The sequence below is a fragment of the Rhinoraja longicauda genome, chromosome 18, assembly GCF_053455715.1.
Source record: "Rhinoraja longicauda isolate Sanriku21f chromosome 18, sRhiLon1.1, whole genome shotgun sequence".
NCBI lineage: Eukaryota > Metazoa > Chordata > Chondrichthyes > Rajiformes > Arhynchobatidae > Rhinoraja > Rhinoraja longicauda.
In genome coordinates this window covers 27,886,849-27,904,546 of record NC_135970.1, presented here as the reverse complement: position 1 = coordinate 27,904,546, position 17,698 = coordinate 27,886,849, and the positions used below count along the sequence as shown (strand labels likewise).

Sequence of the window (17,698 nt, the reverse complement as noted above, 5' to 3'; positions counted from 1 at the left end):
AGAATAATTAAGCTTATTGACTGAATAATTAATCCTTACAGACCAAGAGAGGTAAAGACATCATCCCCAGCCTGTGCTAAATTAGGAAATTCGTATATGCAATTCTCTCAAGTCATTCATATGTACTGAGAAAAGATAAATCTTCAGTTCCCCCGGGAAAGACACATATGCTTTGATGAGTGAGATGAATGGAAGAAAATAACCAAGCACAAACTTGGTTTGCTAAATGGTGTTTTAGATTCACGCAATGGCTCAGTTCATTATGTACAACATCTACTAACATTAGTTTTGATGCCTCTATTTTGAGAAAAGCAAGGAGGCAGAATATCCACTTTACATTGGCTCTATTATGAATGAAGTCGTGAGGACATGGTCACTTTGCTCAGATGGTCAACCAGCACTCATGGCTACACTCATACTTGAAGAGTGACTTGGTAATGTCGGGTGACAGGAACTAGGAGTGTCACAATTTATAAAGGTTTAAAACGATGAATTTTTTTGGTCCAATTGGCGGTGAATTAGTTAATTCCCAGAAATAAACAATGGTGTTTGCACACGCACAATCTTCAGGTTTGTACACCTGTTAGAGTTAATTATGATAATGCTGTTTTTGGTGATGGAAATATAATCAGCTTGTATATCCCGAAGTTTACTTCTGAAAGCAAATATACCCCTTGTCAAGCAGCCTTCCATCCACAGATGCTGCCTGACCCACCGAGTTCCTCCAGCAGGTTGTTTTTTTATTATGTTGTTTGTAAGCTCCATGTTATAAAATCCATATTATCCAGTCATTTCGTAAGGAAAAGAGATATATCATCTTTGAAACTAACAATGATTTCTACATGAATCGCTCAGAAAATATATTCTAGAAAACCAGAGAGATGGGGAACAGTTTTTAAAAAGATGCTGTCACTGAAAACATACAGATAATCAAGTTTGGGGTGGTAACTCTAATCTCAAAGTAGCAAGTAACAAAACCACACCAGCTAGGAGAAGCAAAATAACTGATTGGCAAGCATTGGAGGAAATGAGTTTACAGGTCAACACCAGAAAGTTGTGTATAGATCAGTGAGAAGGGTAGAGTGAAACAGATATAGCAATAAGGTGTAGAATAATAAATTTACATTGTGCTCAAATTACCTTGGGAATTCTTCAAACCCTCAACTAAAAGATTTAATGTAAAAGTCTCTTCAAAATGCATGGCCTTGAAATGTATACTCACTAACAGTTTACTTCTTACCTTCAAGTGCAATGACCATGCCTTACTATACCCCTCACCGCTGACACCAAGTCTTCACATTCATTTTAATGTCAACATACAATACCCATTCATCATGGTGGTAAATTCCAGGAGTACAAACATATCCATGTGCTTCTGCAATTATCCTCCTACTGCACTTCTACCAAAAGCCAAAGACTATTCTGTAATAATACCAAAACCAATAATACAAAACTCAACTCTATTTTTCTCATTGGTACCACTATACCGTTATTTATATCAGTGCACCTTATCCTCCTGTGCATGTTCAACAAAACAGTGGTCAAATTGGTAAATATAAAATTCAAGGTCCAAACAACCCATTAGGAAAATCCAAGAGTGCTATTTAAAAATTTAAATGACACCTTTTTTATTAAGGTTATCGTTACGTAGCGCAGATAATGTCCACCAAGTAGTGTGAACGCACTTTTGCCATACGGTAAAACTCAGGAGATATACACATTACAAGGAGATGCGCCAATCATACAAGACCAGAACACAATTCCACTACTGTGCAGGTACCTCGGAGTCTGATAAAATCTGAGGTGATTTATTTTTCTTCTGCAACATTTATCACATGTACCTTTCTGTTGTTACAGATCGAGATTTGAGTTAAGAGGGATTTTGTACAATAGTGTCACCTGCTCTGCTTTTCATGCCAACACATCCCACCTAGAAGTCCCAATTCTCAGTATCTGCCATCTGTCTTAGTCTATTTCAAGTCTGAAAACCAAAAGGACCTACCCCCTATTTGCTACCCTGTATTTGTAGCATAACAATATAATTTTCCTAAACTAATCAGCGACTTTTCAAAATTATGACTTCCATTCTTAAACTGCTCATGTTCACCTTAATATAACCCAAAAACAAATTTACGCCAAAACAGGTGACAAATTGAAGAGAAGATCAAAAAGCAGGAATTTTCATCCACACAGCAACTTTGCTCTGATGGGTGTATTTCTCAGTGCTTTGCAACCAGTGGATTACTTTTGAAGTGCAGGCAGATCTTAAGAAAACATTGTCCCCAACAAGATCTGGAAGAGCAACAAGATGAGGAACATCCGCACAGTCAGCACCCGATGTCAGGATGGAACCCGGGTCTCTGGCACTGCCAGGCAGCAGCTCTACCACTCCGCCACTGTACCACCCTAAATTGAAACACACATACTCGAGGGGACTCAACTGGATGGAAGTGGAGAGGATGTTTTCTCTAATGAGGTAATCTAAAACTAGGATTTCCCCATTTAAGACACGGAATTGTTCATTTTCGTTGGAACTCGCTTTATCAAACGGGCAATGGAAGCAGGGTATTCAAATATTTTCAAAAGAAGCAGAAAGATTCTTGATACGATTGAGACAAGAAAATGCAGGGTTGAGATTATGATCAGGGAAGCTTTCAATTTGAATGTGTACATGGTAAAATACTTCATACTTGCTGATTTTATTGCCCAAAATAGGGTGCTCATTCTTCAACCGTGTTGGTGCTGAGCCAGCATGCTGACATCACTGTTGGTGGATGTAACTGGTCCCAAGGGATGGCGCCATACAGGAATGCATGCAAGGGCAAGAGCAAAAATAGTACCCATGTCTTTGAACCTATGAAATTAGTGGCATGTTTCCACAATGTCCGGAGATTGAGTTGTCTTTTGGTATCAACAAAATCTCCAGAGCAGTGAGATTGCTTAATTCCATCCAAAATACAATAACGCGGTTTTGGGAATAGGAGGGATTAAAACATTCAAAATTAGGGAGAGAGGTGAAAGTTTAAAATAAATCCTCCATTGTGGTTTCTGCTTAATCACTGTGCAGAACAACTTCCAATATAAAGAATGCAAATGGCAATTAAAGATTTCTAAGCCTCCTCCAATAATTTCATTTTGCAACTGTATCTTCAATAGAACCATAACAACCACACTGGGTGATACAGTAAACCCTTGTTATGACGGACATCTTTATAACGTGTTTTGGTTTTGCGGATGGACCTACCAAACGTCACTACCTGGTGACGCCGGCCCGCACCACCTCCCTGGACGCTTCCAGGCCGGACCTACTGCAGTCACCGCTGGCCCACACAGCTTCCAGGCCACGCCTGCCGCCACCACCGCCGACCCTGCCACACTCTGGCCACGACCAATGACTCCGCCGATCCTCACCTCAACTCACCTGGAGTCCAGGCCCAGTTCCCGATCAAGAGTCTGAAGAAGGGTCCCACCCCCAAACGTCACTTATCCATGTTCTTCAGAGATTCTGCCTGACCCGCTGAGTTACTCCAGCACTTTGTGTCCTTTTGTGTTTTAACCAGTATCTGCAGTTCTTTATTTCCTACTTATGCAATGATACTCTATTACACAGTAATCCCTTAATCGATTATAGTGAACAAATCAGCAATAAGAGAGACCACTCACCCCCCCACCCCATGGTCCGTTATAATGAGGGTTTGCTGTACTATGTTTTTCTTTCTCGCGTCCTTACTCCATTCCTTCCCAAATTTATTCTTTCCATTTTTCCTCCCATGGCCATTGTCACTGCATCTGCTCGATAGTTTTTTAGCCAAGACAAGGAGCAATTTCCCACATCACTAGAATCAAATGCAAATACCAGCTAAGTCCTTTTCTTACCTTCAACCTCTCTACTTCAGGGCCACAATCTATTACATTCATTGTAGACTTTAAAGTTAGCCATAGTGCTACCAAAGTCTGAACATAAAAAGCACAAAATTGGTATTTTTCCCCAATACTCTTGGTATCTTGTTGAACTGTCAAACATTCCATATGGTTCATTTTATTTTAGAGAACATCTTTGCACCAAAAATGAGAAGAGGTCGTTCTTTTGGCAAAGTATTGACATCCTCAGACCTGCTTCTTGCCACATTGCACAAAAGCAGCAGCAGTAACATTACACCATTAAGGACAGTAACACAACCACCAACTGCTCAGTATAAAATGACTCAATTTGAACTGGAATGACAAAACAACTCAGTGCGAGAGACGGTATATAAAAACAGAATGCTTCAGCTGCAAGTTCAAGATTAACAAGTCATTTTAACCACCGCCCAACAATGGTACTATTCTGCATTCCCAAACTCAGACACCTTTTTTCTTTAGAAAAAAAGGAGAAATTAAACTTGCCAAAATTATGACAAAACAAAACTAGATTTAGCAGATTGCAGTTCCAAATGTTTGAACACACTGTTTTCATCACTGTGACAAGTAGCAAGCTCAAATGTTCTGAAATCTGGAGGGTATAAATCTTTGCTTCTTAGTTTATCTTTAATTTTCTTTCCTGTTCTCTTCAGGCTACAGGTGTTGTAAATGAGTGCTGTCGCAGAACGGTAACAACCATTTCGGTCACAGGTTGCATGCTGCTTGATGCTTGAGCTTGTCAGTCGAGCTTGATGCCCCAGACTATCAAAAGGGTGCTGCAGCCTTCTGCAATGGAAAATGCACCACAGGGGACAAAGTCCATGGGAATGGAGTGCTGATGGCGAGAAGATTGCAAACAGAGTTGAGTAACGGTTAGGGAACTTCAGGAAGAAGTGACTTTGGTGGTGGGAGAAGGGAAAGGGAGGTGGACTGGGAGGCTCAGGACTACTAAAGCAAATCAGTGGTTTGGGGTGGAAATCAGATTACATCTACATGCTGGGCTCAGGCAAGGTCATCCAAGATGTTAATGGCCAAGAATTTAAAGCTGCTAACTCTCCCCATCACTGACCCACCAATTAAAGCTGGCATGTGGTCTCCTGACTTCCTCTTTCTGCCTACTGGGTTGGTCTTGTTGACGTTAAGCGAGAGGTTGTTGTGCCACACCACTCAACCAGGTGTTCCATCTCTCTCCTGTACGTCGAGTCTTCGCCACTTGTAATTCGGCCGAGAACAGTGGTGATGTTGGTGAATTTGTAGTTGGAATTTGAGCTGTGCTTCACCACATAGTTAGAGGCATAAAGAGATTAATGGAGGGGTCTAAGAATGCAACCTTGAGGTGCACACGTGTTGATGGTCAGTGATGGAGATGTTGTTTCCAATCCACATTGATTGCGATTGGAAGTCCAGATGGAAAGTAAGGCACCGAACCGAGGTCCAGGCCTTGGAGATTGGTGATGAGTTTTGAAGAAATAATAGTGCTGAATGCTGAACTGCAGTCAACAAACATCAGCATTACCTAAGTTCGATGATCCAGTGCAAAGTGGAGATCCAATAAGATGGTATCAGTTATTCACCCATTGTGGCAATAAGCAAATTGAAGCAGATCCAGGTCATTTCTGAGGCAGTATTTGATTCACACTGTAACTGATCTTTGAAAATTCTTCATTATGGTGGATGCAAGTGCTACCAAACAATATGATTTGAGGCAGGTCACCATGCTCTTATTAATGTTTCAATATCCTTTTGAAGCAGATAGGAACCTCATAAGCAGGAGTTTGAAGATGTCCTTGAATGCCTCAGCTAGTTGGTTTGCACAGGTTCACTATCTGGGATGGATGCTTGCAGAGATTTGCCCACTTGAAGATGCTTTGACATTGATCTCAGGGACAGAGAACAGAGGGACATCAGGGGCTTATGTTGGTGTGTCATTGTTCTCCCTTTCAAAGCACACATCAAAGGCATAGTGCTTATCTGGAAGTGATCTGTCGATGCTACTTATGCTACCCGGTTTCACCTCGCAGAAGGAATCCAATCAAAAAGCATTATGTACATTTCAGACATATTGACAAAAATCCATCAGCATCACAAATCCTTCTCAAATGCTCATAACTTTATTTATAAGTTCATAAGAGACAGGAGCAGAATTAGGCCATTCAGCCGATCGTCTACTCCGCCATTCAATCATGGCTGATCTATCTTCCCTCTCAACCCCATTCTCCTGCTTTCTCCTTGACACCCTTACTCTAGCCATCAATAATTTTGTCATCAGCAGCTCAGCATTTCATAATGCTTCAAAATATCTTGCCTTAATATATAGAGGCAACTAATAACCAGCATATGATTAAATCTTTGAGAGATACTGGACTGCTCACTACCCAAATGTTCACTTGAAACTGTCAGAACTTCAGGATTTTTGAATGAACTTCAGGAGGAAACAAAAAAAGAGAAAAGCAAAAAAAAGAAACAGATAATGGAATGATTAAATATCTGAAAAACGAATATTTTGCAGCTAGGTTAAAATGTTGGAAAAGCAACCTTACATGATAGCAGGAAACCAAGGCATTTGCAACTGAATGCCTAATCTAGAAGCCACATGGGAAAGGAAAGAAAGACTCATAATTCTGGGCGGGGCAACACTCATTCCAGAATTTACTGTCTTTGTTTTGAGTTTAGTTTCTCTTTGTTGTGATAGTATTAGAACACATTTAGCCAAGGAATGTTTTTCATCGTTCTTATTAAAACAGCATTCCATTCACAGCAATTGAACCATGTTCAGCATAATTCAAGTAGCTAAAACAAGACAACTTGTAATAATGTAGAAGCTGAACTATTCCTCTCTTAAAGAGTTTCCAGTATCAGTTCCCATTTCAGGACTTCCCGCCCCCATTTCTCGGCTTCCCCTGCACTGGTTCCTGTTTTCCACATAAAGTTAATTTAGAAATGAGAAAGTCATTTCCTTGCAGGTGGTACATGTCTTTTAAACTGGTTGGGGATAAGAAGAAAAGGAAATGGTGAGGAGAAAGTATACCTTTTTCATTGGTTAACATTGTTACTTTTAAATGTATGACATTCTTCCTTTTCTGGCGGTTTTTGATGGATATTTATGGCAGCAATCGACTAACATTAGACAACTATAATGGAAAGATTACAATGGAAAAATTAAATGAGCACCAAGGAGGCCTGGCACCTGATCTCCTGAAAGCATGGTGATTCATTCTCCCACTTGCTGGTAAGACCACACCTGGGTTATTGTACACAGTTCTAGTCCCCATGCTACTGGAAGGATGTGTTCAAGCTACGGAGGATACAGAAAAGATTCACAATGTCATTGGTGGGCTTGAGTTACATGGAGAAACTGAACATGTTGGGCCTGTTTTTTCCTGGAGCGAAGGAGGTTGAAGGGTGACCTGTATGGTCACAGTCTTGAACCCACGGTAGGGCAATCCAAAACTAGAGGCTAGAGGTTTAGGGCGAGAAAGGAGAGCTTCTGTAAATTGTCCCCAGCATGTAGGATAGGTTCTAGTGTACAGGTGATTGCTGATCGACACGGACTCGGTGGGCCCATTTCCACACTGTATCTCTAAACCAAACTAAAACCAAACTTAGCTCAGCAAGGCAACTTGGTTGGTACAGGTAGGTTGGGCAGAGGGCCTGTTTCCATGTTGTGTAACTCCAAGACTCTTTGTGGAGTAGATATGAACAAAGGATTACTCACACTGTCCATTCTCAGGTCAAATAAAATCACGATGGATCTTGCATCTACAGAAGGGGGCACCTTCGCTTTACCAGTTGTGGATCACAATCTCTCTAAGCATGCGTTTCTGACTCTTATGGAGTTTTAACCAAAGCAAATCAAAACAGGCAAGTACTTACTGTGGAAATAGATTATTACAAATGTAAATATGGGCACAGTATACTGACATATGCAGATGATAGACACAAAATGCTGGAGTAACTCAGCAGGACAGGACAGAAAGGTCAGTGTGGGACTGGGAAGGGGAATTAAAGTGTGTAGCAACCGGGAGATCAGGTAGGTCCAAGCGGACTGAGCGAAGGTGTTCAGTGAAACGATTGCAGTGTCTACATTTGGTCTCGCCGATGTAAAAGAGGCCACACCTTGAACAACGGATACAGTAGATGAGGTTGGAGGAGACATCATACTTTGCTTTTTTGCATATCTTTCATTCATTGTTGTTTATCTCTCAACATCATCGTCTATATCTCTCAATTCCCTTTCCCCTGACTTTCAATCTGAAGGGTCTCGATCCAAAACGCCATCCATTCCTTCTCTCCAGAGATGTTGCCTGTCCCGCTGAGTTACTTCAGCACTTTGTGACTATCTTCAGTTTAAACCAGCATCTGCAGTTCCGTCATACATACTCTCTTGTTTAACAATATTGATGACACCCTTCATTGCCGATGAGCAAATGCAAAACTTTCACCACCTTTGTCCTGATGCCCTGATTTCATGCGATATGTAGTCTAAGACTCCCATGTTTACCCCTTTAAATTATACACATCTTTGCAGCCACTTCCAAATGGGCCATGATACATGACTCTGGTACGTGATGTACATGGAAATTGTGAAAAGAGTTTGAGATGATAAAAGGTATTCATTTTTTAAAATCTAGTTTATTTAATGGACAAGTTCAAAATCCCCAACTACCATATTGGAATTGGAATTCAGGTGGCTGGATTTTTAGTTCACCCCTCTGCACTACTAATTCCTAGAAGGTACTTGCTTTCCGTACTCCAACTCCATTGACAAAGTATTACCTCCAAATTAAGACTAATTAATGCCTTTAACATAGTACTGTATGCCAATTTATACTCCAATAGTGGCATTCATTAAAATAGCAGACTTGTCAATGAGTTACAACTTTATGTTTTGAGTTCATCACAAATTATACCACACTTGAAATGGGCTTCTAAATAACTGCAACAGCAGTTATAATATCTGAAACCAATTGACAAAAGTTTTCCCTCAGATTCCAAAATATTTCCGAAGCTTAAACCATAAAAATCTTTGTGAAATTTTGAGTTCAATTTTAAGAATAAGATTTATATTCACTATTTGTACCAAAATAACCTGTAACGGATTAATATGGTACAAAGCAAATACACATTCAGAGGGAAATAACCCTGACCATAACCCTATCTCAGCACTGAACTATTACAGACGTTGCACTAATATTGTTGCAATGTACCTTAGATTTTTGTACTATCTTCATCTGGTTTTCCTGAGAACAAATGATTATTGTACTGTGCAGGAAGGAACTGCAGATGCTGTTTTACAGCGAAAATAGACAAAATGCTGGAGTAACTCAGCGGGACAGGCAGCATCTCTGGAGAGAAAGAATGGGTGACATTTCGAATCTGTCTGAAGAAGGGTCTCGATCCGAAACGTCATCCATTACTAATGTCCGGAGACATTACTCAGCCTGCCCCGCTGAGTTACCCCAGCGTTTTGAGACTATCTTTGATGATTGTATTTGTTGTGATAGCGTTTAATGTGCCTGTAAAGCTGCAGCACGAATTTCATTGTTCCGTTTCATACCCGGTGTATCTGACAGCCTTGAAATGTTCCGATGCACATTATAAAACAGTGCTTGAAAACCTAGTTCAAATCGAGCAACTGTGTCATTAAAAGAAAATTATTAATATTATTTGGCCATTAGTATTCTGGAATACCGCGCACAACCGCATTCGCTTTACACCAATGCCCCTGGTATGATTGGTCCTGTAGCTAGCTTCCCCAGAGAGAAACATACAGCAGTTGCTGCCTTTCCTGTAGAGAGTTTCTGTTGCAATGACATCATCCTTTTTGAGCCTCGCTTGAGAGGAACTGATGTGGATGGACCCCAAGGACAATTTGAAAGCAGATGATTCGAGTCAACTCTCGCTACAATCTTCCAAAGGCACTCTCCATTGTTTATAAGAATCACCCAGACCCAATAATCCAGCAACGAAAAGTACAGCGAGCCGTGCAAAATAAATTATAGTTCCAAGAACTTGATCACGTAAAAATACTGCACATGAACCGTGCCACGACTTCGCCGGAATTATAAAAAACAGACATTTCCAAACATACAGAAGACACGAAAGCATTGCCAATCTGTAAACAACTCTATGACTCTTTCAGATAAAATTGCCGCACCTAACGTTCGAGAACTATTTTTTTTGCCACAAAATAATAGTTAATTGGGAAGATCGTATACTTCCACAGTATTTATAAAGTAGTACCAGAAATTTTAAAAGTGCAGCATGTTCCTTTAGCTCACTGAAGACAAAGTGGTGGAAGAAAATCCTGGACAAATTATGCACTGAAGGTTGAATGCATGTAATGGTAGGTAGATTTGAACGACATCCCTTCAAAATATTTACCTATAAAATCTACGACTTATAAAACGATGTAGGATAAACTGGTAAAAAAAAAAAATGACAGGGCATACCACAAAACAATTACAACGATCGAAAGCAAATATACATCCAAAATATTCATCGTGAGACGGTTAAGCTGCACCGACGTAAGTGTCAAAAAGTAGCATCCCTGAAAGATAGATATATGTCGGCAATAACATGACTTTCTTGACTAACAGGACTTTGATCAAATTGCTCCCAATTTACAAAAACAGATTTATCTTAAAACATGTCATCAGAATTCCTGTTGTTCACTCACAAATGTTAATACTACATTTAATACAGTCAAAGAGCAAATTGAAAACCAGTGTTTTCCATGTCTGTATCTTCACATGCAAACATCAACCTGCAAATTAATACATTCATAATTATGTGCTGCAGGTTAATAAACACAGCGGATTTGTCAAATTTTCTATCAGATATAGGAATGTAAGCATGAATTATGTACACACTATTAAAAAAAACCCGCAAATAACAGCACTTCTGTAAAATTGTTATGCAGCAATGAATATTTGCATGATTGCAAGATTTGCTCAACATTATAGAACTTGGCATATCAAACCCAAAGTGATGCTATACATTTCAGAATCTGTTATTCAATTAAACAGTGGACAAAGCAAACTCCATTTCCAGAGCGCGAACTGTCAAAAGGCAGCTAGCACTACTACATCATCACTTCCTGCAAGAGTGAATGGCAACAACGCTGGTATTATTCGACCCAAACACCTACCGAATCATTCTTTTCACACTTATAATCACTCTGCTTCCGATTTACTTTGTCGAATTGTTCCTGTGCGTACATCTTTAGTACAATGAGCCAAGAGGCCGGGGGGGTTTAAAGTTTGCGGTTTGCTCGGCTCCAATCACAGAAGCGACTGGTTACATTGTAAATAAAATAAAACACTCACCCGAGAGCTCGTCCGGCTCCAACCCCGTCTCCACGTCCAGACCAGATACGGCGAAGTAATCTGCAAAGCGGCAACCGGCGGTGTTGGCAGTCATGGTGCCCGCTGGGCTGAGAATCCCCGTGGCCGCTATGCACAGTCTGCTCCTCAACCCGGCTTCGCCGTCGACGCTTCCATCACTGCTCGCACTGCAACGCCTAGCACGGAACAGCGCTGCATGCCGGGCTGCAGACAACCCTTAAAGGAGCAACTCACCACTCAGCTGCAATAAGACCCCGCCTCACAAAGGCAGCCACTGAGAACTGTCCTGCCTCTCTTCATCCCTCCTCCTCACACCATCTCTCCTACTCCCTCCTCCTCACCATCCCTCCCTCCTCCTCACACTATCTCTCCTACTCCCTCCTCCTCAAACTATCTCCCCTACTCCCTCCTCCTCACCATCCCTCCCTCCTCCTCACACTATCTCCCCTCCTCCTCATCCTCCCTCCCTCCTCCTCACACTATCTCCTACTCCCTCCTCCTCACCCTCCCTCCTCCTATCATCTCTCCTACTCCCTCCTCCTCACCCTCCCTCCTCCTCACACTATCTCTCCTACTCCCTCCTCCTCAAACTATCTCCCCTACTCCCTCCTCCTCACACTATCTCTCCTACTCCCTCCTCCTCACCCCCCTCTCCTACTCCCTCCTTCACACCATACTTCTCCTACTCCCTCCTCCTCACCCTTCCCCCTCTATCTCAGTTCGAAAGTTATTATTTCAACAGAGTACTTTTCTATATATGCAAAATACAAACTTCAGGTGAAAATATAATGCAAATCTATGCCTTTTTCACAGCTGATGGAAAGTTGGTAAAAGTGGATTTGTTCGCCTGCAATAGTGACATCATTTCATTTTAGCACAGTAAAAAAATCTGGAAAAAGAAATCTGTGAACATGACACATTCTTGTTTATTATTGTCCATCTCTGGCTGTGCCCGCATGTTTCTTCAGATAACAGAATACCTAACTGTACTTTTATTTTGTGTTGAATATTGAAGCAAAACGGGATTAGATAATGTAGCTTTCACGGTCTAGTATTGTGCATGATGGACCAAAATTATGAGTAAAAGGACAAAGTTCTCAAAGGAACAGATTTTCTTTTTAATATTTTGCTGATTTATTGAGATGGGTGTACATGTGAATTTATTTTGATATTGCTAGCCCAGCTACAGCTATTATTTTGAATCAATATCTGCCAATTATATTTAGTTTAAAACATAATAAAATGTCCCACGACATTTAGCAAAAACATTATTGAATACAATTTGACACTGAAACATATCAAGGTAAATTAGAACAGATGACAAAGAGTTTGATCAAAGGGGTGGAGAAGAAATGAAATTTGGGAACAATTATGTGTGCAGAGCCTTGGCAATCCTGCAAAAAATTAAACTGAAGATGCTCAAGAGGCCAGAATTAGATCATCAACAATTAGATCATCAACAAATCTCTGAAGAGAAATTTCAAAGAAAGGTAGACAATGCAGAGAGAGGGTGGAACAGGTCAAAGGGGATTTAATAACCATGACGACAACTGATTGCTTATTCAATGTTGTGGAGATGGCAAAGATAGCAATTAACAGAATGGTTTCAAGCAGTCTGTGGTAAACTGAAGTCAAAGGGCATCAAGGGGAAACTGTTCCCATGGTTAGAACCATACCTTGCACTAAGAAAGTGACTGTGGCTGTTGAACGTGAATCGTCCAAATCTGATCACATCACAGCAAGAGTTCTTCAGGATAGATTCCCAGGCCCAACCATTTTCAACAATGAGTCTTTCTTTCATCCCAAGCGCAGAGTAGTAGGATGTTCACTGAAGATTGCAAATACTCTTGCAACTTCAGAAAAAATGAAGCAATCTGCAAAGCTGACCATTCAACCATGGGCTGATGGATGGTGAGAAAAATAAGGCAGATCCGAGAAATTTAAAATAAAATAACATAAATTGCTTTGAAAGCAGTATGTTGGGCACTATCTTTGGTGAGAAAGAAAGAAAAAGTTTCTGGTCGAAGGCCTTTCATCTAAAGTTTCTGATGAAAGGTCTTCACCTGAAACATTAACCATGTTTCTCTCTCTCCACAGATGCTGCGTGAGTATTTCTTGCATTTTCCTAAGTTGTTGAGAGAAATTAGAGTATAATCTCACCATGAAACAACAATGGAGAGTCGCTGGAAGAGATTGCAACACCACAATTGGTAAGAAGAATGCATCTGTGATATTATAATGAAATTACTTTCATTAAGCCTATTTAGTCTAATTAGATCAAGTTACCATTTACCATCCATGCAAACACTTGTTTTACCCACAAATGCACTATTTGTTCTTATATTCCTCCATTCCCCCTCCTTCGCCCAAATGGTCTAACAAAACTTCAATGTTAGTATAATTTCTACCTCAGCAATTAATTTTGCAAGTGAATTTCATAGTAGCAGGCAGCAGACTGGAGAATGGACATAAAATGAGCTCTGACCTGTTCCACTCAGATCATTTATCACTGATGCCTCCCAGTAATATCAATCACATTCAGCTTTCAGAATACACTGTGCCTCCCTTCAATTAAAGTATTTAGACTTTCATACCGCTCCTTCTTTGGCCGTTTGATTTCGACCATTTCACACTGGGGCACTCATCACTACAGCAGACAATGTTTGTCCGCTCAAAGATATTATTTTGTTCCACGTTCTGTTTGTAGAGAAATAAACCTAGCTAATCTTTCAGGTGAATATCACATAAAAACAAATTTGTGTGAATCCGGACAAGTGACTGAATAAACAAAGGTCTGACATTCATTGTATCCTCACGATTCTGTTTCCCCCTACAGTAACCTGTCAACAAGGAACATTAAAACTATATTTTCTGATTAGTGAATTATTCAGAGTGATAGGCGAGGGCTATTAGACACCAGGAATGGAGGAATTGACTTTTGATGATGAAACACAATTGGTATTATATCAAAAGGTCATTTTGCATTAATTGTAACAAATGATTTAGTCTCATTGCTTTTCTACATGCTGATAGAATTCCAAAGCAGTAGATCCTCTTTTTCAAATAATGCATATGCTTGTATGCAACCATATTATTGCTGTCACATGCTTGCACTACATGCGCATTAAATCCTCATCTTGAAATGAAGTCATTGTGTTACAATGTGAGTGTTCTTCTGCGGGCACATTGTTCCAGAAAAAGCATTGAGACAGGGGCCAATCAATTTAACTTCTGTTATTGGTCAGATCAGTGGGATTAGTCTTTATTCTTCTTCAAAGAATATTATGTCATATTTAACACCACAAACAGCTTTCAAAGTTTCCAGATTCAGACAATGTGACACCTACTCAGTATGGCAGTAAAATATAAAGACACACAAGACTGCAGAAAAATTCATTGAGTCATATTCATACAGCACAGAGAGATCCTTCAGCCCATCCTGCCTATGCCAACCTTGATGCCCCATCTATGCTAGTCCCATTTAATAGAGTCATAGAGTTGTTCCAGGATGCTGGAACCTTGAGCTAAACACAAAGTGCTGGAGTCAGGCAGCATCTGTGGACAATGATGTTTTGAGTCCAAACTCCCATTTACCCACATTTGACTCATATCCCACGAAACCTTTTCTGTTCAAGTGTCTCTTAAATACCTACCACCCTCTGAGTGAAAAGGTTGCCCCTCAGGTTCCTATTAAATCTTTCCCCTCTCACCTTAATCCTGTCCTCCAATTCCCTAACCTGGGTAAAAGACTTGGTGCATTCACCCTGTCAATTCCCCTCATGATTTTACACACATTTATAAGATCTCCAGTGAGCAACCTGCATTCCAAGGAAAGAAGTCTAAGCTTGCCCAATCTCTAGCTCAGGCCCTCGAATCCTGGTGGCATCCTCATAAATCTCCTCTGTACTCTGTACTCTTTCCAGCTTAATGACAAGAGAAGTAAGAATATAGCGTGACAGAGGGTGTGCGAGTTGGGAGATGGTAGGGGCAATTTACAGAGGCCAATTAAACTACGAACCTACACGTCTTTGGGATGTGGAAGGAAACCAGAACTCCCAGAGGAAACCCAAGGGGTCACAGGGAGGATGTGCAAACTCCACACAGACAGCAGAGTCAGAATCAAAACCATTTCTCTGGCACTGTGAGGCACCAATTCCACCACTGTAACACTGTGCCGTTTGGTTGAGATTAACCAGCCTTATGTAAGCATTAATAACTGATTTAGGGATCCTTATTTAATTAGTTACTCACTAGATTAATTTTGTGAATGTTTATTTATGTAATTTGTATTTTAGAATTTTTACATTTTTAATATGATTTATTAGCTTCTAGTGTCTTGACTTTGCATATTGGATGACGTTGGCAAATGAAACATTGAATAGGGAATAAACTTAATTCAACTGGCCTGCATAGTGGGGTGGAGTGGTGTACCAGGATTAATTCATTAACTTTCTTTTGCTTCTCAAGATATCAATACATTTTCTTCACCCGAGACTGAATATTCTAAACACTTCTAAAATGCCAGCATCTATTTCTTATGGTTACTTGAATATAATGAAATACAAATGAAATAAGAGATTTAATTAGGTTTTTCCAGCTGTTCACCAGAGGTAGAAATGCACAGGTTTTATAGTAATTTATTATTATGATGTGAAGATGCCATCTGGCCCATGGGGGAAATGCTATCCTTCCACAGAGCAATCACATCAGTCCCATTCCCGTCTCATTTTGTGGATCCTTGCAACTTATTTTTTCTCAAACATACTCATCTCATATACACAATCATACTCATACAAACAAAACATACTGCTTTGATTCTTTCACCATTCACTGGAGAATAATTTCCAGTGACCAAGTAACTTAACTGGCACATCCTTGGGATCTATAGTACTTAGGGGAAACCCATACAGTCACAGAGAGAATACTCAAGTCCCCAGAGACAACACCCAAGGTCAGGAATGAACCCAAGTCCCTGGAACTTTGAAGCAACAGCACGAACCACTGCACAGTTTTACCCTGCTTTTTTCCCTTTTTTCTATTGTTTTTCTTATAGACTTTGTGGAAAATAAAGAGCAAATTGGCAGCACGAACAAAAAAAGTTGTTTCAGATGGAGACAAGGGAACAACATTGTGACAGAAATACCTAGATTTCAATGTCTCCATAGATAATAATGGAATTTAAGGAGATAGGTCTTTGGAGGGGGCTATTTTCATTCTTTAACATTTGCTTGTTAAAATTATCTTACATGGTGACAGTTGGAAACATTTATCAGGTTTTGCAGCAAGCATCACCCATTGAAAACATTCAAGGAATGCCAGTCTTCATCTTCACCATGAGGGTATTTACTGACAGTGAAATATTCCCTCATAAATAACACCAGCTGAATGGAACACCACTAAGAATGGTCTATGCATGGCAGGAAGTCTAAAATTATTCTCCAGTTGAATAGAACTGTTCCTCAAAACATTGGTCTAATTGAAACCTAATTAAAAGGTGGGAAATGAAAAGTTTCCTGAATAAATCCAGTGTTAACCAAGGCCACCCTCTCTTCTCTATCTTGCTTGTGTGTTGTGTTGTCTTTTGCTGAATCCATAAAACGGATTCAGGTCTGGGAGATATGTCGAGCCTCAGTATTCAGATCAATGACCTGCAGTACATGGGCAGGATTGCGTTTTCATATCCAATGGCAGCCCACAAACTGATGAGCCTGTCAACTAATTGAAACTGGCCTCAGGAAACAAAGCAAATACTATATTCCTTGGCAATTGAGCCAACTGACCTTTCTTCCTTTAACATGGGATTTGGTGCAGAGGAGCTGGGCTTACACCGAGAACTGGAAGGACCATTTTGATAAGGTGAAGCATAAAACTGGGATTATGGGAGTGTCCCTCCCTCTTGATTATGAGAAGAAACCTCGTTTTCAAGTGTGTTTGCAATGTTTGGCCATAATCTGCTCCTACACCTGAGGCAGCTTTCATGTTAATACAAAATAAAAAAGACACTTTTTTCAAAAACCCCACTAACTATTCCTCAGCCTGCTTGCTCAACTATCTACGACACCACACACTTTAATGTTATCGAGTTGGTTCTTAAGTTGTAATTTGTTACTATCTTCCAGCGTGTCTGGAGAAGAACCAAACAATTTAGCAAGTAAAACATTACATTTGTTCAATTTGTTTCTCAAAAAGATATCAACCTTCTTGAGCTGTGTCTATTGTTACCAGGATGCAAAAAGCTCTGACACAATTCACTTATTTACTTCATAGTTATGCCATCAGTATGAGTGCTGAAAAGATAAATACATGTACTTCAGCAGAACACTGTATTAAGTAGTTTCAACTAAACAGTTCCATTAGATAAGTTAAAGAAAATGATCAGTGATCAGAAATATAAATCCTTGTAATTTACCCCATGATTGGAAAACAAAAAGAATAATTGCAATAGCATATCT

General features: G+C 40.1%; 1 protein-coding gene across 3 annotated transcripts in view; it reads right to left on the bottom strand.

Annotated features, from left to right (window-relative positions):
* The window catches only part of dennd5a (DENN/MADD domain containing 5A), an 84,053-nt gene extending 72,613 nt beyond the window's left edge, over window positions 1-11,440 (bottom strand). For all 3 annotated transcript variants that reach the window (XM_078415388.1, XM_078415389.1, XM_078415390.1), the window contains exon 1: window positions 11,229-11,440. In XM_078415388.1, the coding sequence (XP_078271514.1) occupies window positions 11,229-11,322 (94 nt within the window). In that variant the 5' untranslated portion in view covers window positions 11,323-11,440. The remainder of the gene's footprint in view (window positions 1-11,228) is intronic.
* Between the last annotated feature and the right edge of the window lie 6,258 nt (window positions 11,441-17,698).